We start from the raw sequence: 22,960 nt of genomic DNA, 5'->3' as shown, positions 1-22,960 counted from the left end.
GCCTTCCTACAATGGCGACAACATTTTCTACCGCACCGGGTGACACCAGCCCTAGCAACGCCACTGTCACTAGGCATCGGAGAAGGAAATTGTGGGGGGAATTATATACCATATGCATCTCTGGGGCTATGGCCTCATGCACACAACTATATCAGTTTCGCAGTCCGCAAATCGCGGACGCCCTAAATACGGATGAAGTCCATGTTGCATCTGCATTTTTTGCGGACCCATTGACTTTAATGAGTCCACAGTCCAAATTTTGTCACAAGTATAGGACATGTTCTACGAACATACGGAATGCAGAAAGCACATGGATGATCTATATGCCCGTTCCGCAAAAAGACAGATCATGTCCTAAAGTCAATGAGTCCACAATAATGCGGAAGCTACACGGACTGTATCCATATTTAGCGGATCCTCGATACAAGAGTAAAAAAAAAAAAAAAAAAAAAAAAAAGTTAATTTGTAGGATAATCCATTTAACTAAAGGTCTGTTTTACAAAATAAAAACACCAGCAAAACTGATATGGTCGTGTGCATGAGAAGAAATAAAAGCTTAGAAATTTGTAGGATAACCCATTCAACTAAAGGTGTATTTAAAAAAATAAAAACATTATAGACAAGCACAGAAGCGTGAAAATGCAAAGACCAACATCTAACATTAAACAAGTGAGACGCATTTATTATACAAATACACAGATCAGACACAAGAAATCAGCATTACATCAGGGAAACTGAACAATAACCAAATCCATTGCAGGAGAGATTTATTTTAGTTTCTTTTCAACACATAATACTGAGCAAAAGGATCATACATACAAGAGAAGTACAGACCAGGGGTTAAAAAGGAGGCAGCAACACAAGGACTAGAAAGCGCTGTACACATTACGCATGGGTAACAAAATCATACAAAAATAATATAACATTAATAATAATCATCATCATGGAAGGTGCCCGACCCGGCCCGATACAGCGGCCTTTTATACTACACATACTCTCAGAGCAATCCTTTTTAACCCTTTCACAGACCTCGGTTTCAATAAGACAAAAATATTTCTGAAAGTTACGCATTACCTCATGCTGATCTCAAGCAAAAAAATAATCGATTTGACTTTAGTACCAAAATATTAAGAAACATGCTCGTCATTGTCCATTGGATGGTTTAGGCAATCTCTCCTCAACCCATTCACATCCAGATATAATTATTCCAGGCCAGTTGTCTATTATACAAAAAATATATATTTTTTATTTCATTTTACGTCGTATTACTTTTTTTTGTTGGTGTGTCAGAACAGGTATGGCTTTTTCTTTATGGCATATCACATGTAGGATACCAAGGAAAAGGTAAATTTGGAATAGAACATGCCAATAAGATTCTGCCTTTTACTGTTCTGAAGTCTTATCCGGCTCAAGTATTTCTTTGTAGAGTGCGGAGGATGCATATTCCTATTTGCAGAGTCTATACGTACAGACAACAATGGATCTTATAGGCTATATGAGTTCATGCCCAGGGTACAGGTATATATTCCATAAAGGCAGACCATGCAGCTGCTAGGAGGCCTTTGGAGAGAGGGGGTCCAGCCCCAGCAATTCCTCCGTTTTGCTGTTGAGGGGTGAAAGCCTCCTTTTTAGCCTTGCACAGTTAGCAAAAAAAAAGGGTAAGGAACTGTGCCAATCCAGGCATCTTAATAGTGGACCTCTTTTAAACCTTGCCTATTGGGCCCCCTCTCTTCTATGTATATGCTCTTGGTCCAGGCTACACATTGTAATATACAGTATATGTGATATCAGTATAGAACCCCAGAAACATGCACAAGCCAAGAACAGTTGTAAGAAATAACATGAAAACCGGTGAGTCATAAGTTTTCACTCCTTGGCAATCCTATGCTTAATACTATTTAGCACCGCCTACGAGGAGTCTGGTGCTCAGCTGCTTTGTACAGCAATTTGTTCCTGTCTCTTTAGGCCAGAAAAGTTGAATAGCCATCATTATAAAAAATTATCACGGTCTGAACATGGAAGACAATTAGTAAACATTTGATGTGATCATGTAATTCTGTGGCTGGAGAACCTGTGGATCCACTCAAAATGCCATCAGTACAGCTGCTGTCAATACCAAGATGGCCACACACGGTAAGACGAGATATCATGAGGCTATGAGCATCAAAATATTCAATAGTGCATAATAATGTTCTCAAATTCGAGAAGAGACTGGATGCCCTCACACCCATTAGATGAAATCATCAGATCTTCAGCCAACATTCATCTAATCGCCTAAAGTGTCCTAAAATTATGCAGAAAGTTTTAAAGTTTCCTGCCGCGTCCATGCAAATCCATGTCCATGGACTTGTCTCAAAGAGGTTTTACTAGATTCTTACTTACTGTAGCGATTTCTATATATTGGAGACATTGTCCAAAACGTCAAGTACGGGCCAGCAGCTGGGATCTCCACTTAGCTTGTCCCCTTAGGGTAGGTTCTCACTGGGTTTTTGAAGGATGTTTTAAGGCAGATTTTCCTGCAGGTTTTTCAGCCAAAGTAGATTCAAAGGATTTCTCCTTTCTGTTGGATCCACTTCTGTCTTTGGCTGAAAAGCCTGCAGGCAAATCTGCCCCAAAACTTCTTCCAAAAAACTTTGTGCGAACCTACCCTTGAGATTAACACGCATAGCATATATACCTAACACTTATCTAGAAAAGCTATCCCAGGTTTCCAACTCCACCCAAGGGTCTGGTGAGCCATGCAGTTTCCTAAAACAGCTGATCGGAGGAGGTGCCAGGAGTCGGACTGCCACCAATCTCAAATTGATGACCTACTCCTGAGGAGAACCCCTTTAATGTCACTAGTGACTCTTATGAAAGCCTGTATATTAGGTTTAGGGTCTGATCTTTGATTTTCTTTTAATAATTAGGAAATACGAATTGATTTAGACACAAATTGCTTCAAAATAATTTATATGTTAGATGCATAAATGTTTCAACAGAGTTTTAGGACGTACAGTACACTACAGTACACAATCATATGCCTTTGCAAAACTATGGTGTACCTAGAGTGTACCACAGACCTAAACCTCCTGTAAAATGTAGCAGTCATAGGGATTATTGATTTCTTCATCAACAAACCCATCTGACGACACAATACAGAAACTTCACCTAGAGATCATTCTTGACCAGGACATACACTTAACAGGCAGCGGGCAGCTAGCTCTCCTGGTCTTTCCATACATAAGCATGCTCAACTTGGTCAAATGTGCATATGTAATGAATAGGAAGAGGGGAGAAAGCCGTTGCCAGACACCTCAGGCAGCTGCTTATCTCCTGAGAACAAAAGGATTAGGCAGTTGAAATTCAACATGCCTGATCCTTATCTCGCTCAAAATCAAACGTTGGAAGGCTCCATAAACATGAGAGATAGTTATCTGGTTTGGTCAACATAGGTTTGCAAAGGCTGGCTGAGCCATCATAAAGATGAACAATAACAGTATCAAGAAGTGGAATTTCATAATAAATTAGTGCAAAGCAAGGACTATACCAGTTCAAATTATTTTCCACATGATGATTAAAGTGTAAGTCCTATGAAAAGTCAAAGCAGTAATCTTAGATCCTCATGGGACGTACAGTACATAGTCCCTTCAAAGGTCAGCTATTTGTGCCTCAGAAGTCTTGCCAATCGGCAGGGAGGGAGTAAAGGGCTGCAGTAACTCAAGTCTCTTCCTACTCTGCCCCTTACAGAAATGAATGGAGCAAACAGGTGCAAATCCTACGCGGTTTCTAAATGTATCGCTGGAGGTACTTTAGAATGTGTTACTTTTTTTTATTCTCATTGACCCATCATTTTATTTTATAATACTGTTATTACTTTCCGTTCAATTTTTCGAAGGCTCTTATAACTTTGGATTAAGCCTCATGCACACGAACATATACGTTTTGCGGTCCTCAAACAGCGGGTCCGCAAAACATGGATAGCGGCCGTATGCATGCAGCCATTTTCTTTCTCCCTCAGCAAAATGGACAAGTACAGGACATGTTGTATAATTGTTTGCGGCCCTGACACATGGATGTGGACAGTACATGGTGTGCTGTCCGCACTTTTTGAGGCCCCACTGAAAAGGGATCTGCATCCGATCAGCAAAAAATATGGATCAGATGAGGTACAATAATACGGTCATGTGCATAAGGCCTGATGTGCATAAAAACCAATTCCAATCCATAACCATAGCCAGAATATTCTAACGCTCAAGGGACATAGGTAACCAACAATGCTACATCGTCATCATGTACCAGTCATTATTTTTCAAGCAGAAGTAAAAAAAAATAAGTCTGGCCATTATCCGAAACAAAAAGACATATTCAACTGCTATATACAAAAATAAGTACAGATCTGCATGGATATTTGTGCAAGACATAGTGACATGGTCACCGATGCAGAAGCAGGAAAGCATTTAAACCAATAACAGTCCAAAACAGAGAACCTACATTACTGAAACAGATGAGCCCTTTGTGAATATTTGTGTCCCCCCAAATGCTACTATTCCCAATCCAAAAGCCACCATGTTGTCCCGTCCATCACCCAGAACCTTGTGCAGTTCTTGGTTTACTCTTTGGTTCTTTGGACGGGATACAAATGTGCCGCTACAGTAATATCTATGGCTTTCACTGAAATGTTGCCTTCATCCTACGTAGTGTATCCTGTATCTTACGAGAATGTTTCTCGGAGTTTACATGATGGAAATTGGCGTTGTTGTCAGCTGCCAGGACAGAGATATCTGCATCGTTGAAATGAGAAATGCGTTGGCGGAGGTAAAACTGCAAATCTGGATCTGGAGTAAAGGAGTATGGGATTTCTTGAAATGCGTGAACTTGGCTCACTACTTTGGCAATATTCCTGTAAAGCAGAAGAGAGGAAGATATTTCTTAAAGATATTCCTGTTATAGGGCAATATGAAAAAAGAACCTTGACAAGGACAATTTTTAAAAATTTCACATTTTCGTATATTATTTTTTTTCTTCCAGGAACTAGGATGCAAGCACCAAAGCAGTTTAACTAAGAGACACTGCAAGAAAAATCTACCATTTCCACTATACAGAGATTTTAAAGGGAAGTTTACTGAATACATACTTATACCGTAAACCTGAGGTTAATAATAAAATCGGTATGCAGTAAGCTTTAGCTCCCTCTGCAGGCAGCCAAAATACTATCATTTTAATCTATAGCAATACACTGGAGCACTGTATCAGTAAATAAGAGCTCCGACCCTTATGGGGCGAATACTAATGACCTCTTCCATTATGGAAGAGCTCCTTAGTACCAGAGGAGCGGGAAGTGGTGAACGTAGCGCCCTCCCCAGGCTTTGTACTCATTGCTTCCTGGTCTTCGGAAGCTTGCCGTGCTGTGACTGCGCTCAACGTGAGGATGTAGGCTCTCTGTGTGTTGAGTCACAGCACTGCGCGTGCAGGAAGAAGAAGAGAGCTGGATCCTAGGAGCGGCGGCATCCAGGGCAGGAGAGGCAAGTTGATTATTATAATTTTTTTTGCTTTGAGGCATGGGGGTCTCATCTGAGGTCTAAAGGGGGGGGGGGGGGGTCTTATTTACATTGGGGTTGTTATCTGGGGTCATACACATTGGGTTCTGAACTGATGTCCGATTGTGGGTCTGATCTGAGGTCTTATTGGGGTGTCAGATCTGAGGTCTGATTGGGGGTCATTTACATTGGGGTCTGAGCCACACACACACACAGTAGTTGCAGAGAGCTCTGAGTGAAGCGCTGCTAGTACCGAGGGTGCTCACCTCTCCTTGGTCTTCTCTGGGCCCCTGCTGTGTACAGCGTCAGTACGTAGTTCGAGCAGTGTGATCTGACGCTGCACGCAGGTCGGGCGCAGAGAAGATCAGGGAGTGCAAATGCAGGAGAGCTTGTCTGACCTGGGGAGTAGCGGAGGAGCAGGAGAGGTAAATTTATGTATTTTATTCTGATGGGCATCTGACCCGAGGTCTGAAACGAGCTCACTAATATGTGAGTCTGATCTAAGTTCTGACATGGGGATCTAATCTAGGGTCTAACATGGGGGTCTGATCTGAGGTTTAATATAGGGGGGGTCTGATTTAGGGTTCTAAAGTCTGATAAAGATTAAGGGTCTAATTTGGAAATCTGATATTTTAAAACCTAGGTGCGTCTTATAAAGGGGGCTACATATAAACTCACTCACCTTAGCTTATTCCACTTAAATGCTCCATTGGCCATTGTAAAGCCCCCAGTCTCGAGCTGCTGAATGTGCATTGCTAAGAGGTATGCAGAAGGAATTGTGGGTAATGTTCTGAATCGGTCTCCTTTCATCAGACACAAGCTGTCACTCTTTAGAAACACCTGTTGAGAAGCAAGTTTGGAAACACCATCAATGATGAATTAGGTCGTGTGACATGTGAGGCCAAAGACAATGACAGAGGCACTGAAATGACCATGGTCATTATACCTATGGAACACTGGTCAAGTGATTACCCTAAAGTGGTGACAGAATAAGGGCCAGGGCCTGTGACATTATTATCGCTAGGATATAAATGGAACCCGATTCCATTTTAATTTCAGGATAATGTAGCTGAAATGGAATGAGCAGAAAATGTACAAAAATTACGTAAGCCATTATGTAAGTGCAGTAATACTTCAAGATTTAAAGACCAGAAGTCATCGAAACATTGACTGGCCTTAGCAGGGCCTAAGATTACCACAGCATGGAGGGCAATGGATGGTACATCCCCTGAGGAGCCAGAGCCACTGCCAACAGCAACCTCTATTCTGGCAGACTCAATGGGGGTCATTTACTAAAGACTGCCATTTTGCCTGTTTTAGTAAAAATCCGGAGAACGTGTACAGGTAGGGGCTTTCTCGAGTCTCACACCCAATCAGGTTGTTCCCGTCCCCCACAAGAGAAAAAAAAATGGCGATTCTGCTGTATTCCACAATTCGTGGCCACACCGATTTCTCACCGTCTGGTCCGTGTATATGTAATGTGGCAGAAAGAGCAGGAGGGTAGAGCCCTACCACTGATAGTTCAGAGTGCTAGGAAACCTAAATAGTAGTGCTCAGATAAATAGATATATGTGTCCCTACGCGTTTCATCTATTTATATAGCCCCAGATTCATCAGGGCACACGGGGCCAGTGCTACATCTATATGAGTTGGTTAATCTGCGATGTAGCCGATACATGGCGTCCCATGTTGGATGATGCCACATACAACATGGGACGCCATTTATCGGCTACATCAGGGATTGACCAGCCCATATAGATGTAGCACTGACCCCGTGTCCCACAATGACACAATGGATTTAGTGACACATCGTCTTGTTCATTTGGGATATAATACAACTGGTTCCGTTCTGAACAGATGCAGACGGTTGTATTATATACCCGATGCATGTTTGCTGATCCCCTGCCGGAGCCAGCAAGAACGCAGGTGTGAAAGTATGTATTTTTTTCAACTAAGTATCCATTTCCAAAAATGGGAGTGAATCAGATTAGAGAAAAGTAAGAAAATTTTACCACGAGGGACAATATATAGCAAATATATACTAAAGCAAAACTTTTCATAAATCTCCTTCTGTCTGCCAGCAATATTATTACCTCCACGGCTTTGAGTTCCTCCAGAATTTCTGCCACCTTTGTAGGTAAATTCTTCCAAGCCTTAATACATAAAAATAAAACGTAATCCATTTTTATTAATATGTCAAATTGATGAAGATAAAAATGAAACGGCTTGGTAGGAACAAAATCAGATAAAAGAAACCTCACCGGCAGCTGCCGCACTATAAGGTTTTCAAGTCCCCCGAGTATCTGAACAGCGGTTGCAAAGTCTCGTTGTTCGTAGCATAATTTGGCAACAAGAAGAAATTTAGTCAGGATGCTGGTCTGTAACTAAAAAGGAGAAAGAACAAATGAAAGGATTAACTAGATAATAGGGCTATAAAGTAAGTAATACTGACACACGGGACTAGATATTCAGCTAAATACTGGATTAATTTGCGGACAGCTATGCTGCTTTTCTTTTCATACATACATCCCTGGAGACCCTTTATATCTGCCACGTACTCAGTCCACATAGATTATACAAACACACACAATGGTATAGTAGCAGGCTTTGTCTGCTACACAAAGAGTGTGTGTGTGTGTGGGGGGAGCACAAGAAAGAAAGAGTGAGAGGGCTAGGGGGCAAGAGGCAGAGCGAGCATGGGGGAGAAAAAGCAGTGTGCACCAGGGATCTCAAGGGAGAGAGAGCGAGCACCCTCGAGAGAGAGAGCCACATGCCACGTACCCAGTTCACGATGAAGATACAAACACACACAATGATATGGCAGCATTTTAGGCGTATACAAAGTGCAGTAGCGAAAGAGGGTGCTACAGGGAGGAGGTGCAAGAGAGTAAGAGTAAAAAAGTGCAAATAGGAGCTACAGAGGGAGCATGAGGGCGAGGGGCAGAGGGCGCGCGAGGGGCAGAGGGCGCGCGAGGGGCAGAGGGCGCGCGAGGGGCAGAGGGCGCGCGAGGGGCAGAGGGCGCGCGAGGGGCAGAGGGCGCGCGAGGGGCAGAGGGCGCGCGAGGGGCAGAGGGCGCGCGAGGGGCAGAGGGCGCGCGAGGGGCAGAGGGCGCGCGAGGGGCAGAGGGCGCGCGAGGGGCAGAGGGCGCGCGAGGGGCAGAGGGCGCGCGAGGGGCAGAGGGCGCGCGAGGGGCAGAGGGCGCGCGAGGGGCAGAGGGCGCGCGAGGGGCAGAGGGCGCGCGAGGGGCAGAGGGCGCGCGAGGGGCAGAGGGCGCGCGAGGGGCAGAGGGCGCGCGAGGGGCAGAGGGCGCGCGAGGGGCAGAGGGCGCGCGAGGGGCAGAGGGCGCGCAAGGGGCAGAGGGCGCGCGAGGGGCAGAGGGCGCAGGGCGCGCGAGGGGGTATGATGGAGAGAAGTTACAGGTAGAAGAGACTAGAGGGAGAAGACTATAAAGTACTCTGGAGGTTGGCAGACGCTGCTCGATACATGCCGTGTAAAAACCCAGACCTGAAGCAAAAATCAAAAAAATAAAGGCCGCTCAGTGAGACAATGTAGAGAATGCAGTGTTAATACAATTATTAAGACTAAAGATTAAATAATCTGAAAACATGAAAACTAACCTTGGATGTGTGGCACGTGACAATCTCCGCTGCCACCCATGTACTGACATTGTCTGTAAATCGTAACATGTGCAGCAGATACTTGTCCTGGACGCAGTTAGACGAGAAAAGACTGCAAACCTCAACAGGAAGAGGCTCCATGGAAAATGTCCTATTGAGAAGAAAACAGATAAAGAAACACAAGGAAATCCTATTTTACTGATCTGCTTTATATACGGAGGCAGCTCTGGTATAGAATAGATGTTTCGGCAATTACTGTACTGTGTACGAGACGTCCAGGATGAAGACGCTACAAATATCTGGGCAGCTCGGATTTTACTGTGGTTGAGATGATCCCACTGTTCAGTGCTACATGTTATGTTGGCTCTATATAGACTGTTATCACTGAGCACATTTATCATCTTAGCCCCAATGAGCTGTAACTGCCACAAATATCACAATCACTGGGCTGTTACCCCTTTAAAGGGATTGTCTGCAAATGATACGGCTACGCAGGGGCGGACTGGCCATAGACCTTACAGGGAAATTTCCCAGTGGGCCGATGACCAGGGGGCCACCTGAGTCCTCCTCACGGCCGGCTAGTGGAAGTTTTTAGGGATGTTTTGTGCGCTGAACTGTGGTATTTGGCTCTGTTGGGGAGATATAATGTGCCAGAATATCGTATTGCTGGCCCAGCCTTCCATCAATTTAAACTGGACTACAAAATGGGGCCACTTTAAGTTCCCAGTCCGCCCCTGCGGTTACGACACTGCTGCAGCCTGCAAATACCGAGCAGAGCAGTAGAGCTAGAGACAGCTGAGGATTAAGCGGCGAGTAACCACAAGCTTTTATTATTTTACCACATTCGGTGACACTAGATTTATAAATAAGGGCTGTTTAACAAAAATGAATCCATTGCGGGAATCGTTCTCCGTGTGGGAGCGTGATCCTCCGCTTTGGACTTGCAGGGCACACGGCATTACACTGATTTCTAATGCTGTGTGTCTCTGCTTACTTCTACAGGATCATAGTGACATAAAGCTGCCTATATGATCCTGTATCAGTAAGGTCTAGCAAAGGCACACAGCATTATAAATCAGTGTAATGCTGTGTGCCCTGCAAGTCCAGAGCGGAGGATCACGCTCCCACACGGAGCACGATTCCCGCAGTGGATTCATTTTTGTGAAACAGCCATAACCCCTTTAAATACCCTACCGTTTTCTGCGTACAGCTCCAATGCAGATTTCGGTCTATGGTTACAGACAACAGTGCCTTGAACTTTTCCACATTTTTTCATGTTACACCCACAAATTTAAATGTATTTTGTAGGGATTTTGTGTGACAGACCAACACAAAGTAAAACGTATGTGTGGAGCGAAAAGAAAATGATCCGTGGTTTTCCAAAAATTTTAATAAATAAAAATCTGGGAAAGTTTTGGATAAGGGGTATGAATACTTTTTCAAGGCACTGTATATACAGTGGAGGAAATAATTATTTGACCCCTCACTGATTTTGTAAGTTTGTCCAATGACAAAGAAATGAAAAGTCTCAGAACAGTATCATTTCAATGGTAGGTTTATTGTAACAGTGGCAGATAGCACATCAAAAGGAAAATCGAAAAAATAACTTTAAATAAAAGATAGCAACTGATTTGCATTTCATTGAGTGAAATAAGTATTTGAACCCTCTAACAAAAAAAGACTTAATACTTGGTGGAAAAACCCTTGTTTGCAAGCACAGAGGTCAAACGTTTCTTGTAATTGATGACCAAGTTTGCGCACATTTTAGGAGGAATGTTGGTCCACTCCTCTTTGCAGATCATCTCTAAATCCCTAAGGTTTCGAGGCTGTCTCTGTGCAACTCTGAGCTTGAGCTCCCTCCATAGGTTTTCGATTGGATTAAGGTCCGGAGACTGACTAGGCCACTCCATGACCTTAATGTGCTTCTTCTTGAGCCACTCCTTTGTTGCCTTTGCTGTATGTTTTGGGTCATTGTCGTGCTGGAACACCCATCCACGACCCATTTTCAGTTTCCTGGCAGAGGGAAGGAGGTTGTCGCTCAGGATTTCACGATACATGGCTCCGTCCATTTTCCCGTTTATGCGAATAAGTTGTCCTGTGCCCTTAGCAGAAAAACACCCCCAAAGCAAAATGTTTCCACTCCCATGCTTGACGGTGGGGACGGTGTTTTGGGGGTCATAGGCAGCATTTTTCTTCCTCCAAACACAGCGAGTTGAGTTAATGCCAAAGAGCTCTATTTTGGTCTCATCAGACCACAGCACCTTCTCCCAGTCACTCTCTGAATCATTCAGGTGTTCATTGGCAAACTTCAGACGGGCCTGCACATGTGCCTTCCTGAGCAGGGGGACCTTGCGAGCCCTGCAGGATTTTAATCCATTGCGGTGTAATGTGTTTCCAATGGTTTTCTTGGTGACTGTGGTCCCTGCTAATTTGAGGTCATTAAAGGGAACCTGTCACCCAAAAATCGTCTATCAAGCTGTTTACAGTACCTTATAGTGCTGTGTCCTCGTTTCTCGATGCACTTTTTCTTCGTTTTGCCGCATGTCTGCTCATTCAGAAATCGTAGTTATATTCAGCTGCTGCCCCGTGCTGCAAGTCAGGCTTGAAGTCACGGGGGCAGCGGCCTCGGCGTCTTCCATGGCCCTCTCCCCGCCCCCTGCCTCTGTGACTGACACCCGAACATCCGAATCCGGGACCGCGCTCAACGGCCGCATGCGCAGTAAAGGGCGGCAGGAGCGCGGTCCCGGCTGCCGCACGTACTACGCGCCGTCTTACTTTCGCCGCACTGCGCATGCGCCCGACATCCTGTATCAAACGCGCCCGCGCCCAGATGCCGGGCGCGGGCGCGTTTGATACAGGATGTCGGGCGCATGCGCAGTGCGGCGAAAGTAAGACGGCGCGTAGTACGCGCGGCAGCCGGGACCGCGCTCCTGCCGCCCTTTACTGCGCATGCGGCCGTTGAGCGCGGTCCCGGATTCGGATGTTCGGGTGTCAGTCACAGAGGCAGGGGGCGGGGAGAGGGCCATGGAAGACGCCGAGGCCGCTGCCCCCGTGACTTCAAGCCTGACTTGCAGCACGGGGCAGCAGCTGAATATAACTACGATTTCTGAATGAGCAGACATGCGGCAAAACGAAGAAAAAGTGCATCGAGAAACGAGGACACAGCACTATAAGGTACTGTAAACAGCTTGATAGACGATTTTTGGGTGACAGGTTCCCTTTAACTAACTCCTCCCGTGTAGTTCTAGGATGCTTTTTCACCTTTCTCAGAACCATTGACACCCCACGAGGTGAGATCTTGCGTGGAGCCCCAGAGAGAGGTCGATTGATGGTCATTTTGTGCTCCTTCCATTTTCGAACAATCGCACCAACAGTTGTCACCTTCTCTCCCAGCTTCTTGCTAATGGTTTTGTAGCCCATTCCAGCCTTGTGCAGGTCTACAATTTTGTCTCTGACATCCTTGGACAGCTCTTTGGTCTTTCCCATGTTGGAGAGTTTGGAGTCTGCTTGATTGATTGATTCTGTGGACAGGTGTCTTTTATACAGGTGACTAGTTAAGACAGGTGTCCTTAATGAGGGTGACTAATTGAGTAGAAGTGTCTAACCACTCTGTGGGAGCCAGAACTCTTAATGGTTGGTAGGGGTTCAAATACTTATTTCACTTAATGAAATGCAAATCAGTTGCTATCTTTTATTTAAAGTTATTTTTTCGATTTTCCTTTTGATGTGCTATCTGCCACTGTTACAATAAACCTACCATTGAAATGATACTGTTCTGAGACTTTTCATTTCTTTGTCATTGGACAAACTTACAAAATCAGTGAGGGGTCAAATAATTATTTCCTCCACTGTACAAACCCTTTTTAGTCTGATCCTGCAATCCGCAGCCTACTTATTGCCACCCTCCAAAATGCAAATTAGCAAGAAGAACGGGAGACGAGCGCAGGATCAGACTACAGGGTGCTCGTCAGTAGTCTGTCACCATGGAGACACATAGATCGGCATAGGAGCTGTGCACACGAGAAGAATGGGGGTCATTTATCAAACAGAAATAAGATAGAATTCTGGCGCCACAATCTGCGACTTCTTCCCACTCACACCAGGTCTAAAAAAAAAGTGGGCATGGCGTGGGCAGGGAAGGGGATGGGCCGACAGGCCCGTCTCATTTACCATTTTCTACACCCGTTTTAGGCGTATAAAATGGTCTTAATTTAAGACAGCTAGGAAGTTGTCTTACATTTAGAAGTGGCGGAGGATCGGCCAAATTTATGTAGAGGCCGGCACCTCTTCATAACTTTAGCGGATCCACCTTCGGGTATAGGGGCTAAAACGCCGGTCTTAAATGTGCCCCAATAGTTTCTGCTTCATTTTTTTAGTGCTTAGGAAGAATTAAAATGATGGCTGGACATGGCCTTTGAAGTGTCACTGTAATTTGGGAAACCGTTGGATATGTTATATAGTCATAGGAAAAGTTTTGATCTGTTGGGGTCGGGGTTCTTTCGATGGCTAGAACCAGCAGAGAGAATGGCTCACATAGTGTGTTCTCTCTCGGTGCAGGAGATGAAAGCAAGATGGAATCGGAAGAAAGTCTATGGCCTTGTCTCTTGCAGCAAGGTGACAGGTACCCTATGCGAGTCCTTCTCTCTCCTCGTTCTAGCGATCGGTGGGGTCTTGGCACTCAGACCCCCACTGATCAAAACTTGCTATGTTGCAATGACATTTGACAAGTTTTCCTAAAGTGCAGTGCCACTTTAAAGAAAAATATTCTGCCCTTTCAGAATAAAGATACAAGTATGTACTCCTAGTAGCGATGATAGAATACAGCGGACTCCTAGTAAGGAGAGCGTGCCTCAATGCTGTTATATATGTATATACTGTAAGTGTCAGGAAGAGTTGGGATAAACAATTCCATCATGAATACTACGAGTCGGCTATATTCTTCCATGGTTGGCTATTAGCCAAATTGTACAATACTTTTCTCTGCTGTTTTGCTAATACAGAGAATCTGTGCCCCCCCCCCCCCCTTCCCCCCCAATCGGTAGAAGAAGGGGGTCATGTTGCTCTTCGGTGAAGATCTTGAGATCATTATAACACGACACCTGCACCAGGGCTTGGCTATCTCACTTGGCCAAGAATTTTTATTTTCACCTCCCCCCCAGCACAGAGCCTTACAATACGGCTCCTGATGTACAGACCTGACCTTGGCTCGCTATCTCCAGACTTACTTCGGAACATTGCTGGATTTGTCCTTAACTCCTATTGCCCTTGAGTTCAAGAAGTTGACAGGGTGGCACTTCTGAAACATTTCCTACGAAGCATAAAGGTAATGAAAAATCATTAGACAGTTTAGTAATAACGATCCTTGAAGAAAAAAAATCTGACGGAATGATACCATAATAGCTATATAATTAAGCTGAGAGGCAGCAGTCGTGTAAATTTGCGTTCAATTTTACAGTGTAATTTCCATAATTATATTTAATAACCTGCAAATAGGTCAGCATTTCCATAGTCAATTACTAACTCCTAGCAAGTTACAAGATAGCAAAAAATAAAATAAAAATGTAAAACTAAAAAAAAAAGTAGGGGTTGGCACTCCTGTTGCTGTGAAACTACAACTCCTAGCATGTTCCATTAACTTCTATGAAAGTTCTGAGAAAAGCTGAGCAACTGTGCATGCTGGGAGTTGTAGTTTTAGAAGGCCTGGAGTAGGGCTGAAACGATTACTCGATTAAAGTCAAGTAATTCGACAAAAAAAAATCCTTGATGCAAATTTTTTGTATCGAAGATTCGTTTGCGTCACGTGACCACGGAGCGGGAGTGAAGGGCTCGCTATTACTCCGGCTCCGTGGTCTCCCGCTGGCCCGCAATACTCACATTTCCAGCAGGGGGCCTTCGGACATTCCATGGTCCCGCGCTGCATTGACTTCCTGACGTACACACGCCGTGACCTGACGCACTGTGTGAAGTCAGACACTGAGCAGAGCGGAACGATGGAGTGTAATCGGCACCCCTGCTGGAAAGGTAAGTTGGTGCGACTAAGGACGGGCGCTCGGAGTGCACAGCATCATAGCAACCAAGGACGCTGTGCACTCCGGGTGTCAGGAGGAGGGGGAGCGGAGCTGCTGGCACAAGGGGGGTGGGGGAGCCGAGCTGCTGGCACAAGGGGGGTGGGGGAGCCGAGCTGCTGGCACAAGGGGGGTGGGGGAGCCGAGCTGCTGGCACAAGGGGGGTGGGGGAGCCGAGCTGCTGGCACAAGGGGGGTGGGGGAGCCGAGCTGCTGGCACAAGGGGGGTGGGGGAGCCGAGCTGCTGGCACAAGGGGGGTGGGGGAGCCGAGCTGCTGGCACAAGGGGGGGGTGGGGGAGCCGAGCTGCTGGCACAAGGGGGGGGTGGGGGAGCCGAGCTGCTGGCACAAGGGGGGGGTGGGGGAGCCGAGCTGCTGGCACAAGGGGGGGGTGGGGGAGCCGAGCTGCTGGCACAAGGGGGGGGGTGGGGGAGCCGAGCTGCTGGCACAAGGGGGGGGGGGGGGGTGGGGGAGCCGAGCTGCTGGCACAAGGGGGGGGGGGTGGGGGAGCCGAGCTGCTGGCACAAGGGGGGGTGGGGGAGCCGAGCTGCTGGCACAAGGGGGGGTGGGGGAGCCGAGCTGCTGGCACAAGGGGGGGGTGGGGGAGCCGAGCTGCTGGCACAAGGGGGGGTGGGGGAGCCGAGCTGCTGGCACAAGGGGGGGTGGGGGAGCCGAGCTGCTGGCACAAGGGGGGGTGGGGGAGCCGAGCTGCTGGCACAAGGGGGGGTGGGGGAGCCGAGCTGCTGGCACAAGGGGGGGTGGGGGAGCCGAGCTGCTGGCACAAGGGGGGGGTGGGGGAGCCGAGCTGCTGGCACAAGGGGGGTGGGGGAGCAGCGAGGGGGGGGAGGGGGAGCGGAATTTTAACTTTGCAACTAAAAATATATAAGTTGGCTTGACTTTTACCCTGGCGCCCTTGTTTAGCAACTACGGTAATTAAAGTTTTTTTCCAGGATTTTACTATTTGTGGCCTATCCTCATAACAGGCCATTAAAGGGGTTATCCGACCCCTGAAATGCCTCCCCTCACACACAATGTACTTACCTGGCTCCACGGCACCCGCGTCACTCCTGGTCCCAGCACAGCCGCCGCTGCTGCTTCTCCCCATGCGCGGATGAAAACATCCGGTGTCGGGGGAAGGGGCAGCCAATGGCAGGCGGTTACAGGGACGAGCCTCCCTAGCGTCATCTGCCATACCAGGGAGGCTCGTCCCCGTCACCACCTGCCATTGGCTGGAAACCAACGCCGACTCCTGGCTCCAGATCAACTGCAAAACTGCTGATCGGTGGGGTGTCAGATGCAGACCATTCAGAAAAACCCAGGACAGCCCGATTACAGTTATAGTATGTATCGGCACCAAAAAGGAAGTGAACTGAGAACTCCTATACATCACAGTGACAGGTTAGACGTTTTGACCAGTGGTAATCCGGGTGCTGAGGCCCTCACCAATGTCAAAGAGAAGGGGTATAAGCACCTGGCTGAACTTGATGCCCCATCAGCTCTGATCTTTGTCATCCTCCGTTGGGAGGCACGGCTAGCCTTATACATGTAATATGCTTGTGTGACCCATACACCACCCTCTGAATAGGGCTGAAGGGGAAGACAAATGCTTGCGCCCTTCATTCTAGTGAGCAGACCCGTGCCAATCAATACTTCTGCTATGTCATTCTGACAAGTTAGAAGGTGTTTGTGAAAGAACAGATACCCTTTAAATCACTGCACAAATGAAGCAGTTTAGCTCAATGTTCTTATATCATTAGCTGCAAATGAGGTGCTTTACTGTCCCCTAGTGGTCACTGATACAACTGATCTTGTAATAACGGATAGATAGAATAGATAGACATTTTTAAATGCCACAAAGCAGAACCAAGGCTTCTAGACACCAAGCATAAGTGACGTGTTTCTCAGTTTTCCAAAAACCAAGTACCATCAAAATAAACAAATCACATTAAAGTACCCCGCAAGGGCCATGATCATACACTTTACTGCCTAATACAACCACGGCAACAGCAATAGTACCCCATGAGACCTTACTGGTACCCCATAAAACACATTCCACAGGTTGACCGCCTACGGCGTAGAGGTCATCAAGGATTCTCGGCACCACTTGACCTTCACAGTTGGTCTGTGAAAGTTGCTGCTTTGAATGGCCATTTTGTAGATCGATCTTTGCCGTGATCTGGGCTTCCATAGATGAGATGCATACCTATCATTTGGAACATGCACACCCATCATCTGAACAGATCCTGACACATTCTGTATCGCTCATGTGAAGGAGGCCTTACTCACCCATCTCATGGGCCTCGTTCCCATTTCCATTTTTCACTGACATGTGCTATCCGCATTCTCAACGGACAGCACACGTACCCATTGATTTCAATGTGTTTGAACGCACATACCTGTGGTTTTTCACTGACCATGGGTCAATGGAAAAATCATGGAGACATGCACTACTGTAGTCCGTGATGAGGATCAAACAGCACTGACGCCTATCACGCAATAATTAAAAAAAACGCTGATACAACATACGATCCGTGTTCTGCCCGTGTTTCACAGAACATTAGGAGGAGATGCTCTGGAAATAAAAAAAACAGACACAAGGACCAAATGCAAATTCTTCACTGATGGATTTTCTACAGATGTCAAACGGATATGGCAATGTGAACGAGGCCTTACACGTGGAAATGATAAGCAGAAATGAGGGGAAGCCCGCATGTTCAGGCTTTTTGATCCAGAGAAGTCGTATCCGTCCTTATACTTTCTCTCCTTTTACGATCCATTCCTGATTTTGGCTTCATATATTGTCACACAAAACCTGAACATGTGGGGGCACCCCGAGCTAAACTAAACCTTTCCTTCATCAGAGAATTGCCTTTCCCACTATAAAAGATGTCAGTGGCTACAGCACAGCTCCCAATGACGATCTTGCACTTGTACGGCTTCCATCATAACCGTGTCATCTGCATCCTATTGTTTTTGAAGGGAAACTCCCAATGTGTCCTTAACAGGGCCGTCGTTTTAAGCCCGTCTTCGATAGCCCCTGCACTGCCAGAGGATGTGCGTAATTCATGACGAGGGACACACCTTGTCATAAATTAGGTGCATTCTCTGGCAGTCCGTGCACCTAGTTTATAAACTACTCCAGCCCCTGATTGGAGTGGTTTTCAATCATCATTTACGCCCGTTTCCAAATCCCCATTGGTAAGAATGGCGTAAAAACGCCTGTGTGACGACATTGTCTCATAGGCGTTTAAAAACTGCCACAAGGTTGTTAGTAAATGCCCCCCTATAATTATAGCGATCCATGTAGCCTCAGCAAAATGTGAGACACTTAGTCCGGGTATATCTTATCAGGGGGACCAGAATTTTTCATACTGGCAGGGTCTACCTGGTTTAGTGCATACCCTCCTGCCACTCTCCTGTACATGCTCTGCGCTATGGTGGATCTTCAGAGAGCCAGTGTGCCGAAATCAATATCCTGTCTGTGAGCAGCAAGCGAGACTTAGCTAATTTCCCAGTATCATCTGTACACCTCCAAAAACACATACTGAGGAACTTGAACAATGTTAGAACTAGCACCCAGTACGTATGAAGTCTCGGGCTCATGCGCATAATATCAGCCTCTTCGGACATACACCTCGAACACTTAGATCCAGACGGAACGCCTGCTCGGAACAGGACGTGCAGCATTTTATGTGTCCTATACAGAACAAGTATCCACTTGGCTTCATTAAAGATCTAATCCAAAAAAACACAGACCCTTTATTGTTTGTAAACAAGGTCAACAAGTCTAAGGCTCCATTCAGACGTCCGTAGAATGTGTCGGCACCCGTTCCGCAATTATCCGGGATGGGTGCGGACCCATTCATTCTCTATGGGGCAGGAATGGATCCGGACAGCACACAGTGTGCTGTCCGCATCTGCATTTCTGGGGCACGGCCCCGAACTTCTGGTCCGCGGTTCCGGAAAAAAATAGAACATGTCCTATTCTATGCGGACAAGAATAGGCAGTTTTATGGGGGTGCCGGCCGGGTGTATTGCGGATATGCAATACATTACGGACGCTTGAATGGACCCTAAGAGCGGATCTGTTTGGATCTTCTGGGGTTTGACTTGGAATGATGGATGCATGTCAAATCTGCAGGGACTGGTAAAACCTTCTATGTGCAATTGATCAAACGTTTTCATTGCCATGCCTTGTACTAGACCACAGAATTAGCCTAAGGTATGTCCACCCTGAAGAAACTCTCGGGAGAGATCCTTTAATATTCGCAGGTAGTGATAAGAATATACTAACCTCTTGGAGTAAAGTCAGTTGAGTGGCAATTTGCTGAACGCTGCACTCGTGGATAGAGTATGTTCCACAGTCCTCCCCCTTGATATAGTAGGAGGACAGGTCTTCTACAAGGCCAGGGTAGCACGGCCGAGGCAAAGCTGCAGATATGGTGTACTGTTTGTCCCTGTGATGAGGTAGATGGAGCCCATTTCCTTTGGAGAGTCTCCAGTTAAAGCTCTGCAAAATAATGGACAACACTGAGCGACATTCACTTCCAGTAATTCCAGATAATGGTGTTGAACACAAAGCAGTTCATCATCTGGTAGTTTGGTAAACCAGTATGAGCACTGGATGGATCTTTCCATCATTACCAATACATACCCCAGTGTTGAGCATCATGGCAGTGGGGTAATCAAAGAGTAACTGCCCATTAGAAAAGCATCCGCTATATCATAGTGCCATATCAAAGGTTTAGATCAGTGGGACCCCGGCACTGACATATTTCTAAAATGAGAAGTTAGAAGGGCCCAGAGGATCCCCGTCTTTTCTCGCTGCTGAAGATGGACTCAAAAGAAAGTCTATCAGGCCATCTTCAGTAGCGAGGATTGACAGTGCGTCTAACTCTTCGCTTTAGCGATCAGCAGGGGTCTCAGCAGTCGTATCTGCAACGATCAAAACCTTTCATATGTCACTACGATATATCAAAAGTTTTGCAGAAGCAAAAGAAAAGGTTGACTAAAGAATACTAATACTGAACGGAAGGTAATATTTCTGGGATGGTCGCACCACACATATGCCATCATTTTAAGGGTCCAATCACACGTCCGTAGTTCTAGGTCCGCATCCGTTCCTCAGTTTTGCGGAACGGGAGCGGACCCATTCATTTCAACAGGGCCGCAAAAGATGCAGACAGCACACTGTGTGCTGTCCACGTCCGTGGTTCCGTTCCGTGGCCCCTCAAAAAAGATAGAGCTTGTCCTATTCTTGTCCACAATTGCAGACAAGAATAGGCATTTCTATCATAGTGCCGGCCATGTGCTGTCCGTAAAACACTACGGTCGTCTGAATGAGCCCTAACAAACAGTTGATTGAAATGTGGCACGTCGTTCACACCCTAAATCATTCCTAGTGTTTCTTAAAGGGAACCTCTCACCTGTACTATGCTGCCCTAACTTAGATGTAAGTGCGTCACGCCAACTTGGCTTTACTATTCATTTCGGTTGTAGCACATTGGTTTTCTGGTATTTGATATTATGTAACGGACTGAGTTAGCTTGTCCACGGGGGCTTTATTAGGGAGGGTTTACACGCTCCGAAAGCAGACGATTATCGGGAAGGTAGTGTTCCTTTAGACCAGGGATGCTCACCCTGCGGCCCTCCAGCTGTTGCAAAACTACAACTCCCACCATTCCCTGCTGTAGGCTGATAGCTGTAGGCTGTTCAGGCATGCTGGGAGTTGTAGTTTGGCAGCAGCTGGAAGGCCGCAGGTTGAGCATGCCTGCTTTAGACAGAGCAATCTGCTACCCAGAAAATATAAGTTACTTGACTGCAAAAAGAACGGTTTCACCAGATGAACAAATGTTTTGCTCGTTCATTGGGTGATCTGCGGCACCTTTAGCCGGTAAGATTATCGGGAACGAGCGTTAGTAGGAACATTCGTCCACAATAATGTAGCCGACAATCAGGCCGTGTAAACCCGCCAATATATGTGGTTTTGTTAGTACAGATATCCCTACTATTGGGACTACATCAGATGATACCAGGGATGGCCAACCTGCGGCTCTCTAGCTGTTGTAAAACTACAACTCCCACCATGTCCTGCTGTAGGCTGATAGCTGTAGACTGTCCGGGCATGCTGGGAGTTGTAGTTTTGCACCAGCTGGAGAGGCGCAGGTTGGCTATTCCTTTATATAGCTGCCAGAATTATTACATCGGAGGCGATCTATCAGGAAGGCTTCTCTGTGTATTAGCTCTCAAGCCTCCATGTAGCAGACGATTTACATATTTATTTAGGTACGTCCGCTCATATATGTACCCCATGTTTTTTTTACCATCATTTTATGGTGGCTTTATTTACGGTATTTTCCAATACCACTATATTTGGGATAGGGGAATTCAGGTTATATCAAGCTATCCCCTGTGGATTAGATCGGTGGGGGTTCTACTCCGTGGGCACAACGGATGTTGGGCACAACGGATACAACGTTATGCCTAATGTTGGGCCTGAGAGGGCGGAGCATGACACAGGAAGCGGAAGAGCATCAAAGAGGGAATCCTTTTGTCATCTATTCTTATGTCTCTATGTTGTGCCATTCCTTTATTATTCCTGTTAGAAGTTTGCAAATAAAATGCCGGCAGTCTACAAGTAAAGATATTACTGGATGTTACCAGTATGGGAAGACCCATTAGTACCTTTACTGCAAGCTGCTGACAATTCATTCGTAACTTCTAGTAGTAATAACAGAGGAATGACATAACAGAGTCATAAGAATAGAAGCTCCAGAATGGTTATTACCTGGGGAATACAAGTAGTTACTAAAACTGACATGTCAGGGGAGGTGACGGGTCCTTATTAATACCAGAACTCAATATTATATGGTACATGGGCCGTTATTAGAGAATCTCCTAATGGAGCCTGAGGGTAGGGACTGTGGGGATCGCCGATATCAGATAATATGGAGATGCCGGGCCAGTCACAGAAGTGAGGGACAATAACAAACCTTTCTAGAAACATTGTCCTCGGAGAACTTAGTGCAGAGCGAGTGCAATGATTTGGTGTCCTCCTTCTTCTCAGAACTCGAGGTGGGGGAGGAGATTGTGTACTTCTTACAGCAGAGCTCCTGCAGCAGGGACACCAGGTATTCATCACGCTCGTCTTTTGGAAGAATCTGAAATGTTTGAAGCATGCATAGAGTTATAATATTTTTATGCCCCCAGTTTTAGTGGTGTGGGGGCAAGCCAGCCATAAAGCAGTAACATTTTTCTCTAACCCACCCAAAAAAAAAGAAAAAAAAAAAAAAGGAGAATAAACACGTGATAATACTACTGCTGAGTGAATCGAAGTTTCAATCCGAATTTCAGAGAAAATTCAATTTGCCGTGAAGTGGTTACAAATCGATTTTCCCTGAAATAGGGTAAAAAAACAAAACATATTCACCTCATTTATTTGAGCACGTAGAGCCTGCTGCCACCGTCATCTTAATAGAAGATCCTGCGCAAAATCTTGTGCATGGTGACTGTTCTGCCCAGCAGGGTTAGAAAATGGTTCATTCTGGTAATTCTGAAGTGTTTAATGTGGTTATAGCACCATCTAGCGGTGCTAAGTTGTATTACACTTTGTTTTTCCTGTTACAAAGACTACTGCATTGTGGGTGGTGCACTGCATTGTGGGAGTGCAAAGCATCCTGGGAAATAGAGGCCTCCAGTCTCCAGGACACATCAGCAGAGCTGGCCTTTTGCATATCTTAAACTCCACCATCCTTGTAAAA

The 22,960-nt window shown here is 46.1% G+C and overlaps 1 protein-coding gene across 1 annotated transcript in view; it reads right to left on the bottom strand.

Moving 5' to 3' along the window:
- Positions 1–562: 562 nt before the first annotated feature.
- KNDC1 (kinase non-catalytic C-lobe domain containing 1) overlaps positions 563–22,960 on the bottom strand; it is a 113,087-nt gene continuing 90,689 nt past the window's right edge. Inside the window, 8 exon segments of the mRNA XM_044298019.1 lie at positions 563–4,882; positions 6,202–6,359; positions 7,613–7,672; positions 7,781–7,903; positions 9,138–9,288; positions 14,363–14,445; positions 19,495–19,710; positions 22,193–22,360. Coding sequence (XP_044153954.1) covers positions 4,651–4,882; positions 6,202–6,359; positions 7,613–7,672; positions 7,781–7,903; positions 9,138–9,288; positions 14,363–14,445; positions 19,495–19,710; positions 22,193–22,360 — 1,191 coding nt within the window. The 3' untranslated portion in view covers positions 563–4,650.

Source organism: Bufo gargarizans, chromosome 6, assembly GCF_014858855.1.
Source record: "Bufo gargarizans isolate SCDJY-AF-19 chromosome 6, ASM1485885v1, whole genome shotgun sequence".
Taxonomy (NCBI): domain Eukaryota; kingdom Metazoa; phylum Chordata; class Amphibia; order Anura; family Bufonidae; genus Bufo; species Bufo gargarizans.
The sequence above is the reverse complement of the archived record's forward strand: the minus strand, read 5'-3'. Positions and strand labels throughout refer to the sequence as shown.